Source organism: Rhineura floridana, chromosome 19, assembly GCF_030035675.1.
Source record: "Rhineura floridana isolate rRhiFlo1 chromosome 19, rRhiFlo1.hap2, whole genome shotgun sequence".
Taxonomy (NCBI): Eukaryota; Metazoa; Chordata; class Lepidosauria; order Squamata; family Rhineuridae; genus Rhineura; species Rhineura floridana.
This window is the reverse complement of record NC_084498.1, coordinates 25,703,358-25,717,300: the sequence shown is the minus strand read 5'-3', so window position 1 is coordinate 25,717,300 and position 13,943 is coordinate 25,703,358. Positions and strand designations below refer to the sequence as shown.

Here is a 13,943-nt window from a genome sequence, read left to right as displayed (position 1 = left end):
GGGCTGTGGGCGGGGGGAGGAGTGTCTCATAGGATTCCATTTTGTCCCTCACACTGTTTTAAGTCACTGGGAAAAGGTCACCTAGGGATTTGCAGCACAGCATCACCAATACGCTGATGATGCTCAGCTCTGTCTCTCCATACCATCTGAATCACCCGATGCTGTGCAGGCATTGGACCAGTGCCAAGAGGCAGTAATCAGCTGGATGAGGGCTAGTTAAACTGAAGCAGAATCCCAAGAAGGTGGAGGTGCTGTTGGTGGACTGTTCTCGATTCTGACAGCTGGGGAAATGACCTGTGCTGGACAAGAGTCACAGTCCCGCTAAGGAAGGAGGCATGCAGGTTGGCTATAGTCCTGGATTCAGGTTTGTCAATGAAGGGCAAGTGGCTTCAATGGCTAGGAGGGCCTATTCCCAGCTTCAGCTGGTTCACCAGCTATGGCCATTCCTGGATCAAGAGAGCCTAGCCACGGTTATCCACGCCCTAGTATCCTCCCACCTAGACTACTGTAATGTGATCTTTGTAGGGCTGCCCTTGAAGACAGTTCAACAGGTACAGCTGCAAGTGCTTTGAGCAGCACAGCAAAGAGGTATCATACAACATTGTTTCTTCCAGAATTGTGCTGGGGCCAGTTCAAGGGGTAGACTGCAATGTATAAGGCCCTGAAGGGCTTAGGAGCCAGATTCCTGAAGGAGTGTTTCTCTCAGCATTTGCCAACCCAGGTGAGGCCCTTTTCAGGCACATAATTTCATGCAATCATTTAGGGGAGGAGTGCAACCTATGCATTAAAAAAACCCAAAAACCTCGAACTCTGGGGATTCCAGATAGAGGGCATTAGAATGTCCAAGCAGTTTTGTCAACTGTCTGTCTACAGCAGACCTCAGCAACCCTTACTCAAAGGGGGGGAAAGCCTGCAATGCAAGCCCATCCCACAGATGGTAGAAGTGAGGCTGAAAGGACGGCGGTTGGCCTCTGCAAGACTTGAACCAGGACCTTCATGGCTTAACATTGACACTCTTGGGCCACTCCGTGGGTAACCAGGCTGAACCCTCCCAGCTAGAAGACAGCTTGGCAAGGGGGCGGGGTAGCAAAGGGGAAAGCCCCTGTCCTGGCTTGAAACTCACTGCTACACAAAGGGACGGCCGAATCTGTCAATTTCTGTTCCGATCTTAGATCCAGTTCTCCACTCTTCCGCAGCAATTAGCTTTATTTTTGTTTAGTCCTCTTGAAAATCTGTCAGCATTTTAATGCTAGTTTCTCCTCGTAAGCCCATTGCTGTATGCAGCTGAAGGCACATAATTTTTGCAAGCATTTCCCCTCTAGTATACAGCATTTTTGTATGTTAATTTCACCAACATATACACTGATGTGCACATTTTTACCCCAATATATGTATTTTTGTACATATTACTTGGCCAGAGAAGAGCCACAGCTCCGTGACAGAGGCTGAGCATCTGTTTTGCACACAGAAAGTCCCAGGTTCAAATCCTGGCATCTGCAGGCAGGGTAGGGAGAGACCCCTTTCTGGAGCTCCAGAGAGCCGCTGTCAGTCAGTGTGGACAATACTGAGCTAGATGGACCAATGATCTGTGTCAGCATAAAGGCAGAGTCCTACTCAGGGTAGACCCACTGACCTTAAAAGACATGGTTAACTAAGGTCCATTAATTTCATTGGGTCTACTCTGGGCAGGAGTAAGAAGAAATGCAAATTTCAAAGGACGGCTGCATTTTGGAAAAGCAGACGAGGCAGGTTTGCCTTGAAATGCGAACTGAATCGAATTTCTCCCCTCATCACAAAGATTCAGAGCAATGCGATGTGCGACGTGTGGTTCCCGCCAGTGCCCAAGCCCCATGAATGCAACTCTTTGCATGCCATCCCTTCCACCCGTCTCCAAGCAACCACATTCCCCTGGCAGAGGTGCTGGCTCCTCCAACCCCTGGGACACCCTGCAAAGCGGCGCATGATCGCAGCCTGGCTGCGAAGAGAACCTCCTCTCATCCGTTTAGCTTTATAAGACACCCATCTTCCAAAAAGGAGGCAGCTGCAGTAATCAATCTCCCAGGCTGTCACAAGACCATTGTTTCAGGATAGAGATCTAGTTTTGTCTTTTATAATGCCAATGATGCAAAAGGCCACGTGGCAATATCAAGATGTTTCTCTTGAACTTGCTCAATGCACCTCTCAAGAACTATTAATCTGCTCTTAATTACATTGGGATTAATTCTTCCTCCACACCTTGAAGCCATCTGAAAAGAGCTTGTGCTGGCATGCCACCTTTCAGAGCTGAGCAAGGCTCACTTTGTAGTGGCTGACACTTTCGGGAACTCCCTCCCACAAGCAACCTGCTTGGGACCCTTGATTTCTAGTAGTTCCACTGTCAGTCAAGAACATTTCCAATCTTTCAAAGGAGTGGCTCGCTCTGCCCATTGTAACAAGATGGCTTTTGAACCTCTCTCAACAAGGTCACACCATTCATTTAAAGCACATGTTGTTTCCCCAAAGAATCCTGGGAACCGTAGACTACCCACACACCTCCTGTTCCCAGCACCCTTAAACTACAGTTGCCAGGATTCTTTGGGGGAAGCCGTGTGCTTTAAATTGATAGTGTGGCTGTGACCATGTGTGTGTATGTGTGCATTACCCATTTATAAAAATTTGTTGTTATTTATGAGAGGCTTTTTTGGCTTGGAGTTGGTTTAAGTTTTGCTGTACTTCATAATTGTGCCAATTGCATTGGCTGCCTGTACACTTCTGAGCTCAGTTCAAAGTGCCAGTTTTGATCTACAAAACTCTTTATGGCTCAGGTTCCCAATATCTTTTGGAATGCCTTCCCCAATATGAACCTACCTGGACCCTTAGATCCAGATTCCTCTGAGGCCCTCCTCCAGTCCCCTCTCTGGGGAAGGCTCGGAGGGTGGTGGCAAAGGGACAGGGCCTTTTCAGTGATGGCTTCCCATCTGTGGAACGCGCTGCCCAGTGAGGTCCACCTGGTTCCATCATTGCCATCTTTTCAGCATCAAGTAAAGACATCCCTTTTCTCCCAGGCATTTGCTAGATTGAGATGATGTTTTGTTTTAATATGCTGCCAAACTTTCCTGTGGCTGCGTAGGGAGGGAGTTGCTATTGTTTTTGTGTTGTTTATTGTTATGTTTTTATTTGTTTTTGTTTTAACATTGCGTAAGTTGCTTGGGGACATTCAGGTATCAAGCGACAGATAAATAAAATAATACAATAATAAATAAAATGCTCAGCTACATAAGTGGAAAAATGCCTGGAAAAGGGTTTATTTATTTATTATTATTAAATAGTCACTTTTCCTCCAAAAATAACCCAAAATGACTTGCATTAAAATCAGTTAAAAGAAGCACAATAAAGAAAACCTATGAACACATCTGTATATTAACACCAGTTAGAAACAAACACAATCAATCAATCAATCCCTAGAAACACATCAGCACAAAATGAAGGGCAAGGCTATGGGTCCTGCCCCACTAAAAGAGGCCATCAGTAACTAAAGCCCCACATGTTAAGGGCAAAAGCCTGATTTAAAAAGGAATGTCTTTATTTGGTGCCTAAAAACAGATAAAGATGGCACCAGGCGGGCCTCTCTGGGGAGAGCATTCCACAAGTGGGGGGCCACCACTGAAAAGGCCCTATCTTATGGTACCACCCTCCAAACCTGGAGGAGACACATGAAGAAAGACCTCAGATGACGAACACAGGGTTTGGGTTGATTGATATGGGGAGAGGTGGTCCTTGAGGTATTGGGGTCCTGATAGGTTGAGCCCAGACACTAACTGGTAGCCAGTGCAGTTATGCCAGAATTGGTGTTATATTCAGACCGACTGGATTAACCACACATCTTTATGAAACACTAGGAGATACAGTCCAAGCCATTTTGCAGAAAACTCGAAAGCAACTGGGATTTCAAGGCTGCAGTCCTGCACTTACAAGAGGGCAGCCGCCTCTGCAGGGTACCAGGCTGATGCAAGCTGCCTGAAGGAGTAAGCCCCACTGAAAGCCATGGAACTTACTTCTGAGTAAAGACCCGCTGCCCTCTCCTTTTTTCTGGAGAATGTGCTCTTTCTCCCCAAAAGATCTGAACAGCTTTCCCACTACCTGTTCACGAAAGCCGGGGATGTCTTCGTGTCCAACGAGGAAACACTCCCAACAGCACAACCTTGCACCCATAGCCAACATGGGGCCCAATCCATTGAGGAAGTGTCCCTGCACAAGCCCTTTGAGATGAATGGGGGCCAAGTGGGAACAGAGCTCTAGGCAAGAGCACTCTGCACATGCTCTTTGCCCTGTGGCATTTCCATCTCTCACTGTGACACCAGAAGTGGCAGATGCCTGTCTGGAACAGGAACTCTCCACCAGAGGCAGCTGCCTCTCCTTATGCTTCAAAGGAAGGCCACCTCTATTTCCAAGGCAGAGGCTTTGGGGCACGTATTGCCAAGGCATCTGGGCACAGGTGTATGCCCTGGGAAACACAGGAAACTGCCTCATCCCAGGACAGACCACTGGTCCAACTAGCTTAGTATCGTCCACACTGACAGGCAGCGACTCTCCAGGGTTACAGGCAGGCATCTCTTTGAGCCATACCTGAGATGCCATGGTTTGAACCTGGGACCTTTGTGCATGCAAAGCACCTGCTCTGCGCTACAGCCCTTCCCGCACTTATCAGTGCGGACACCACTTCATCAGGCATTTTTGCCACAAATCTGCACATGGCACATTCAAATCAGAGAGCTTTTAGGTGATTAACCTATCAGGATGGCATATAAAGTGAAGTAGCTGCAAAGCTAGACAAAATAAAAACTTTTATTTTTAGAGCAGGGATAGAAAATGCGCTTTCAATGCATTTTGTGTACAGACTCTCAGTTAGACAGCTTTTAAAAAAAGACAGAGAATTAGACACATTTGCAAAGGGCAGGTCGATTAGTCAGGAGAGTAAAGTCAAAACTCTACGATCACAGAGACAGAATCATCATCCACATTTTCTCTAGCAGCAAACTCAGGCAGTGAGAGCCAACAGAGACGGAGCCAAGATGCGGCCACTGCATGCACACGGAACCCCCGAGTTTCGAAGAAAAAAAAAAAGGTTAGAGTTATGGGTAGCTGGCGTTTTTTTTTAGAAACACCCAAATATGGACTGAGCAGGCAGAGTAGCTTCAGACTGTTGCATAAAATTGCGAAAGAAATGGCCTGCTGGAAGAAGAAATGGCTGGCTAGCGCCCTGGGTAGAAGCCCTCCTATGAACAGGTACACCAAAACATTTTGTTCCATGACCCACTTACTCCCTCTAATAGCAAACTCTGGTGGTTAAGTGTTGATCACCTTGGAAGCAAAACAAGACCAGCCCAAAATAAGGGGGCGGTTTCTACACACTAAGGCGACTTTCCTCGGACACAAAAGTACATTTGTTTGCAAATTAAAAGGGAGGGGGTGGAACAACCCAAAAAAGGTCCAACAAGGACGTCTGAGCTATGTACAAAATAAAATACATTTTGTGAGGGGTGGGTTTCTAGCAGAACCAGAAGGTGGGCAAACTGAGATGGGCAGATCAGTTCAGACTGCATAGACGCCATACATGTAAAGCAAATTCCCCTCTGGCAAAGAATCCTGGGAACTGTAGTTTACTCCTCACAGAGCTACAATTCCCAGCACCCCTACAGTCCTCAGGATTTTTGTGTGTGTGTGGATTGCACTTTAAGTGTAAGGACTCAGCAGTCAAAAACAGAAGATTAGGACATCTGTTGCAATGTGTCCCAAACTGGCAGGGGCCCTGGACGAGAGCACTCCTAAGTGTGTGGGGCAGAGCTTGGAAAAGTTACTTTTTTGAACTACAACTCCCATCAGCCCAATCCAGTGGCCATGCTGGCTGGGGCTGATGAGAGTTGTAGTTCAAAAAAGTAACTTTTCCAAGCTCTGGTGTGGGGGGGATTCACCACAACATTTTGTTGCAGATCTTACTTATGTCTGGGAGAAAGGAGCAGGGCACACTGTGGCTGTCACACTTTGCTGACAAACCTACCTGGAAATAATTGGCCAGCCTGTACCGGGAGGCAGACCAATGGAGGAGACAGACCAATGGAGGAGACAGACCTTTGCAAGGCAGTCCTTATGTAAGCTAGCCAGTTGGCCACCAATTTATGAGGCAACCTGCTCTGTCCTTTCCCCCCAGCACGGTTGTCAACTATGCAGTTTTTGGATAGGGTGCGGTGGGGGACTCTGCCATCATATCATGAGCTTCCTCAGGCAAACCACTGTTTCGCTCTCAGGCAAAACTCCTCCCCATCAATATTGGTGTGGAGGGTGTTGGAAAAAGAAAAAGTAGAGAGAATGATACAACAAGCCTGCAAGGGAGAATGGCAAGACACAAAACACAAAGCACTCCAAGCTGGGCGTCAAAGAGAAAGAGAGAACATTTATACAACAAACAGGCAAGGCAGAATGGCAAGGTAAAAGTGACACAAAATGACACAAAGCACTCCAAGAGTGGCTTCAATCCCATGCCCGTTTTCCAGGGAGTAAATCCCACAGACGTCAAAGACGGGAGAGCTTTGTTGCTTCCAAATAAACATGCGCAGGTATCCAGGCTGAAGATCAGGAAGCCGCCGCCTGCGCTCAAAGGAAGCGGCTACCTAGAAACCGCAGGGACATCTTTTGCAGCGGGGGGTGGGGTGGGGAACGGGAAGGAAAAGAAGAGGCTCTCAAACTACAGCGGGGGCAGCCCCAGCAGCCGCTTTTTAAATGGGTGCTTCGTTTTTAGGAAGTTGCGTTGGAATAAGCTAGGCTGAACAAAGACGTGGCGTTAGAATTGGTAGAGCTGGAAGGGGTCCATAAGGCCATCAAGTCCAACCCCCTGCTCAACGGAGGGAGGCGGTGCTTGCGGATGTCATGGGGAAAAAACCCAAAAATTTTTAGGAGGGGGATCAGTGGAGTAAGGACAGAGAGAGTGGAGTCGGGGGGGGGTGCAAGGCTGAAGTTCGGGCCCCCACCCTTCTCGCCTTACCTTGGCCAGCGCCTCCCCCTGCTGTACGCTGAGGTCTCCAACGTGCCCACTCATGCCGCCTCACAACGCTGCTCACACAACCGGCGTCTACCTGCCGGGCGCTCGGCTCCCGGGGTTTTCATGGCCAAGCCGGGCTCTCCCAGGCTCGCCAAGCCACGCCCCCTGCCGGCCCTTAAAGGGGAAACGCCTCGCTCGCTCGGACCCGCGCGCATCCCTCTGCGCACCCGCGCAGGGAGAGGGAAGGGTGCTGAATAGCAACCAGGCTCGGGGGAGGAGGGGGGAGGGCGTCACGGAGGTCAGCGCTTGAGCTGTGAGGATGGGGAGGGATCTAAGCTCGCCCACTGCGTGGAAAGGAAGAAGAGCTTGTAGGGTTGCCAACTAACCGGGGCAAGGCATTCGCCCCCAGTAATAGTTGTGTGGGCAAATGAACACCCAGGGGACACGAATGGACACAAAATTTAATCAATGAAGCAAGAACACAAATTCAGATTGGAAGGAGGGGTGTAGTCGTCCAGGGTCTCAGGGGGTCTTAGACCCCTTATTTTTGGGGGGAGCAGCTTCCTTATGTCTCCAGGATCTTACAGGCCAATTGGCATGAAAGGGGAGTGTGTTAGCCACTGAGAAGAGTCCTCTGACATGCTTCCTCATCCTTTCCTGCTGATTGGAGCCAATCAGAGTGAAAGGAGTCAGCGATTGAGAAGACCCTTCTCAATAGCTAACACTCTCCCCTTTCATGCTTCTTGGCTCCTAGGGATGTCTGTTGTTGTGGGAGAAGGCATGAACATGGATCTCATTCTCAACCCAGCAGCAGAAAAGGGCTGTGTGTGGCTGTGATTAACATGAAGGGAGCTGGCGCTTCTGGAAGCCACCCAAACACTGACTAGAGGTATGAAATGAAGTGAGATTGAAGAGAAACAGTAGAGGATAGGGGGACATGACGCCATAATTCTTTGGGTTGTTACAAACCACCAGACTTTCACAAATCTCTCTCCCTGTACACTGTGAGACCTGATTCTTTGGCCTTTTGTTCCTTTACTGGTGTGTGTGTGTGGTGGCAGGCTAGCACAAATTTTGCTGGGCTAGTAACTTGTGTAAGCGCACTTGCAGGGCTGTATTCACTCCCTCTGTTTTGTTTCATTTTTGTTTTTTAGTTTTAACCACTTTCATCTCAATCCAAATGCCAGATCTTGTACATGGTATAGAGGCTTCCATGTGCAAGCTATTTGAATTTAAAAAATGGGCACCCAGTAACAATTCCTTTAAAAAATGCCCTGGAGTGGGGCAAAAAGCAGGCCGTCCTGTTCTTGCGCTGGGGAGAATTCTAAGTGCATATATGCATGCATACGCACACACAGAGGGGTGTCCTGGGGGGGTACAAGAGTGGCGCATGCTCCCCCCCCAAATTCTAAATGTAACGGTGGGTTGAGTAGGTTGCCAATGACCTGTAGCAACAATACATAGAACCTCCTCCCTCGAAACCTTGCCAACACACACACATGGAAAGGAAGAAGAGCATGTAGGGTTGCCAACTGACCAGGGAAAAAAGCTGCTGTCTTGTTCTTGTGCTATGAGGATGTGGAGAAATCTAAGTGCCCACACAACACCCCCACATGGGAAGGGGGGAGCTGGTAGGGGTTGCCAGCATGCCTAGTGGTCAGGGAATTGTAGTCCAATTTCATCTGGAGGGCACCGTGCGGGCTGTCCCTGCTGCTCTAAATAATTTTTTCCCCCTATTGGATTTATTATCCACTCTTCAGAAAACGTTCCCTGGGACTTCCGGGAAGGATTGCTTAGCTTGTGCCTGCCTCTGAGACGAGCTCTCGTCTCAGAGGAAGCTTTTTCAGTTTTAAAACCAGTCAAAGGGTTTTTTTGACTGGTAAAAACTTTCTCCCAGGCAAGGGAGAAACGAAGAGATTATGCACAAGCTTCGTTGTGTTTGTTGGGGGACTTGAATTCATTAGGAACGAAGGACCTGCCAGCAACGTCGGACGGAGCCAGGGAATTTCAAGCAAGCTCAAACTGATTAAGCAAGACTTTTTTTTTCTTTAAAGAAAAACGTATTCTAACAGGCAAGCATTCTTCTATCTACTCTTATCATTTTGTTATCGTTACAGTAAAAGAGATTTGTTAAAGGATCAGCAACAAAGAATCCCTGGGTGAGTTATAACTTTCTCTCATATACACGGAATTAAGGAGGAAGAAAATCGAAATAGCCTATCTTTGTTTTTTATTGCAAAATGCTGGCATGGAATTGAGCATTTTAAAGATATAAACGGATGAGGAGCAACTAATCTAAAGAGGAAATCTGATTTTATGACATTTGAGACTAATCTGCTTACTTTTTATGCCACTAATTTTTTGGATGCTGTGAACTAAATTTGTTTTGCACTTTTGGACACATAAGAGATAAGGCAGTTTGTGCTGTCTAGAGGATGATGTCAGCAGGCTTGGAGGATTAACTCCTTTGTGACTGGAAAAAGAAATAAACTGTTCTTTGCTTGGGAATAGTTAAGAATGACAATCAAGAAAGTGGCTGAGACCCTGGATGTACAGGAAGGGGTTCTCTATCTAGATATGTTTCAGAAAATAATGAATGAGATTAAGCTGGTGAGACAGGAGCTGAGACAGAGCAGACAAGAGATGAAAAGTGAATTTGGCAAAATGAGACAGGAGGTGAAGGAAATTCAGGATTCTGTGAGAGGGGAGGCGGATGAGACCAAAGATATGGCTGGACAAATAAAAGAAGATGAAAGAAAAATTAAAGGAAAGGTTCAAGCCCTGGAGATTGGAATAGATATATCAAATATGGACTTGGAAAAAGATTTGGATTTTATGGCTGTGATGGATCCTGGAGACAAATATCACTGTTTGGAATTCAGCGCTGTCCTTGAAGGAATTGGTGAAGAGATTAGAGATAAAGATATCAACGGTTCAAAAAAATTCCTGGATTGGAAGGATTTGATGGAACTTGAAATGGAGAAAGTTTACAGAATTAATTCCAGATGTGTGACAATGGAAAAACTCTCGGGAGATGTGATGGTGCATTCTGTGGAAAGGAGGAGCAGAGATGCAGCTTTACAACAACATTTCAGTGGTACATTCGGAATTGATGGCAAGGAAATATTTGTGATGAAAGAAATTCCTATCAGACTTTTATTATATGACTATGACTATGACAGCAAAACTATTATGGGTGCAAGGATGGAGATGGAAGATGGAATTAACACTGAGAATGGCTATTGAAACTACTGGATCTAGCAGACTTGATGAGATGGATTAATTGACATGTTTATTTGGAGAAAAATCGATGGATATATTTCTCAAGGAGTGGAAGCCTCTCTTTGACTTTTTGTGGAAAGAATAAAGTAATGTTAATGAGATTTGATGATTAATTAAGATAACTACTGGAGGAAAGTGATTTTGTAATATATTAAGAGATAGGTTTGTTATATATTATAGATCTATAACTGATCTGCGACAAATCGGAAGTCAACATTTTATTTTATTGTATTAGTTATTAATTTGTTTTTGTTTTGTTTTGTTTTGTTCTGTTCTGTTTTGTTTTTTGAAACTTTGAATAAAAATTAATGATAAAAATAATAACAAACAAGAAAACGTTCCCCGGGTGGGTTTCAAGTTCAACAGTATAAAAATGGAATACCGATATGAGTTAAAAATAAATTTACATCAGAAGAATAAGCTGGGCCTTATAATGTGTCAAAGGCCAGGGTAAAGAGTGAAATAAATTTGTCTTAACTGATTTTTAAAAATTGTTGTAACCTGCCCTGGGATCTCATGGCGAAGGGTGAGCAAAAGAAATCTAACTGACCACGGTATGTTTGAAATGCATCTGGATAAATCATCTTATACATCACAGTAGAGATTTTTTGCATTGCTTACTGTTACTTATTGATAGGTGCAGTTGCCTTTTTGGCATGCCTGGGAAAGGTGGCATGGAGAAAAAAACTAGAGAAGCTTTTGCCGTCTCTCATTTCTCGAACAGCAGGTCATTGTGCAGAAATCAGGAGCTGATAAGATAAGCATGCTGACTGATCCACAATGTCTACACAACCAGCTGCAGCTAAAGACGCAGGAGCAGAGGCACTTGCTGAGTTGGCAATCCTACAGGGGTGTTGCAAATGCACAGCCTGCTGTTGCACACCTCCCCACCGCCACCCCTAGCAGTGGCTGGCAGGGGCACCTACCCTCTATTAGATAATCCTCCTGAGCCAAGCAAATTCTCCCTGCCGGCCCTGCAGTGGCCTTGGACTCTCCAGGCTTTGCCCTCCTGGTTAAAAGTCACTTTTCTCCAGCTCCTCCACTACACGTTTCATGGCTTCAATTAAGAAAGGGAGGAGCAGGGGGGGGAGGGAGCCTGCACTCGTTTGGAAAAGTAAGAGACAAGCCATTTATTTCTCTCCTGCTGGACAGGAACTCTACAGGTGAGGGCCTCGACGGTCCATGTGGGGATTTCATAGAATCATAGAATAGTAGTTGGAAGGGGTCTATAAGGCCATCAAGTCCAACCCCCTGCTCAATGCAGGAATCCAAATCAAAGCATTCCCGACAGATGGCTGTCCAGCTGAGAGCCTACTTGCTAGGCAATTGGCTCCATTGTCGCATGGCTCTAACAGTTAGGAAGTTTTTCCTGGTGTCCAGTTGAAATCTGGCTTCCTGCAACTTGAGCCCATTATTCCGTGTCCTGCACTCTGGGACAATCGAGAAGAGATCCTGGTCCTCCTCTGTGTGGCAACCTTTCATGTACTTGGCATGTTTGCGGAACACAGCCTGAGCCCTGGGGCCCGATTCCAGTGGTGCCACGTATCAGTCCTAGAACTGGTGTCATAAATAATGCTTGGCATTTGTACAGGGCTGGAAAGTATTCACAAGATTACCGTTTCTTACCATGTTCCTGCCTACCTGCTCCAGGCGACATTTATTTTTATTTATTTAGTTATTGTTTTATTTATATCCCGCCCTTCCTCCTAGCAGGAGCCCAGGGCGGCAAACAGAAATGCTAAAAGCACTTTAAAACATCATAAAAACAGACCTTACAATACATTAAAACAAAACGTTAAAAACATAATAATAATAATAATAATAATAATAATAATAATAAAAGCGTTTAAAAGACATTTGAGGCTCTGCTCCAGATTCCGTGGGCACCAGGGGCACAAGCAAGGATGAGGTCTGTTTCTGTTTCTTATTTTTTCCCAATCTTCAGTTTGGTCCTCCCAATTTCCACTTTTTCATTTGCATTTTTGTTTTAACTCGCTATGAAAATGCGTCACCTTTTTTAGTCCTCACAGACACCCCTGTGCGCCGTTTCGCCCAGCATGCAGTTTTGCAAAGCAGTTTTCCCCAGTGCAAATGCATTTCTGTGTGTTCTTTTCAGGAATATATGCCATTTTAAAGCATGCTTTACCCTAGTAAACGGGGTAGGGTGGGGTTGCACATTACATGGCTGGAGGATCGCCTTGCAAAATTCAGAGGAGCTCCAATTTCAAAGGATGGCCGTGTTTCAATTTGCATACTGTTTTGCAAAGAAAATTAAATGTTCACCTTTAAAGGCAAACTGGACTGAATTTCTCCCACATCCCTAATGGCAAGGCTGCTGGATATGAGAAGAGTCTTTTCAAAAATGGTGCCCACCCTGTGGAAGGTCCTTTCAAGCGAGATCCATCATGCCCCTTGATGTTAGGAACACAGAAAGCTGATTATGCTGAACCAGACTGTTGGTCCATCAAGATCAGTATTGTCTACACCGAGTGGCAGCCGCTCTCCAGGCTTTCAGGCAAGGACATTCCCAGTCATGCCTGGAGATGCCAGGAACTGAGCAGCAATCTTTTCCCTTGCATTCGCTCTCCAGGCATTTCGCTAAAACTTGGTTCTTTAAGAAGGCCTTTCCATGAATGCCTTTAGCTTGATTTTGTGCTTAACACTATTCCAGTAAATCAAATGGTTCTCTTATACCGGTTGTGTCAAAATAAGACGCTTTTATACAGTACGTTTATTTTATACATGCTTTGAAATAAAATGTTCACGGTTGATGCATTTGGTTAGCCAGTTTTGAGTCCAGCTGGTGGGGAAAAGTGGAATATAAGCCCTAAAAGTTAAGAAAGAATCCACTTAACAACCCTGTAAGGTAGGCCACTATTATTATTAGGGTGGTGACCAGATGGAAAAAGAGGATGGGCCTCCTGCCCCTATAATAGCTGTGGGAATTTTAGCAGGTGAAGTTTGTCACGAAAAGTTTCAGCTAGTGAAATTCTGTGTTTTGACACACATCTGTATTGCAGAGCTTCAGGATCATGTACATTAAGCAGTGTACAAATATTTTTAATCGGTTAAATAGTCAATAAATATTAAAGGCACAGGAGCTAAGGATGAGCGAATCTGTCAGTTTTAGTTCCTCATGTCCAAAATGCTTTTTATCTCCAACGTCCACTAGATTCCCATAAGTGACTTCCATGTCATGTGAAAGATCAAAGAAAATGCAGAAATGATCAGATAAGGAAAAGTTGGGAAAACGGAATGCAGCCACAGATTTGTCCTGGATCTATGCCTGCCTTCCTCTTCCAACGGATAAAACTGCCTTCTAGAATGACAGGTTGATTTGTGTCTCATTTAATGACTTTCCTTCCTAAAGGCACATGTTCCTTTACCTTTATGCCCAATATCCTGAAGCAGGTCATGCCAAAGCGTCCGTTTCCTAGCCCCTTATTCATTAACCTCCATGCATTGTAGACACATTTGGGGCCCCTTTCATGGGCTCAGCTGGTTGCACAATGTCAGGAGCACAGAGCGGTGCACAGACTTGCTGACATAAGTGGCCTCAATCCTCCTTTCACACATTCAAGGCAGTTTGAGCTTGCCATGGTCCTTCAAGCCCATGCTGCTTTGCCTGTGGAGAGGCAGAGAGAGT

General features: G+C 45.8%; 1 protein-coding gene across 1 annotated transcript in view; it reads right to left on the bottom strand.

Annotated features, from left to right (window-relative positions):
• SEC14L2 (SEC14 like lipid binding 2) overlaps positions 1-7,156 on the bottom strand; it is a 35,223-nt gene extending 28,067 nt beyond the window's left edge. Inside the window, exon 1 of the mRNA XM_061602439.1 lies at positions 7,019-7,156. Within this exon, the coding sequence (XP_061458423.1) occupies positions 7,019-7,072 (54 nt within the window). The 5' untranslated portion in view covers positions 7,073-7,156. The remainder of the gene's footprint in view (positions 1-7,018) is intronic.
• Between the last annotated feature and the right edge of the window lie 6,787 nt (positions 7,157-13,943).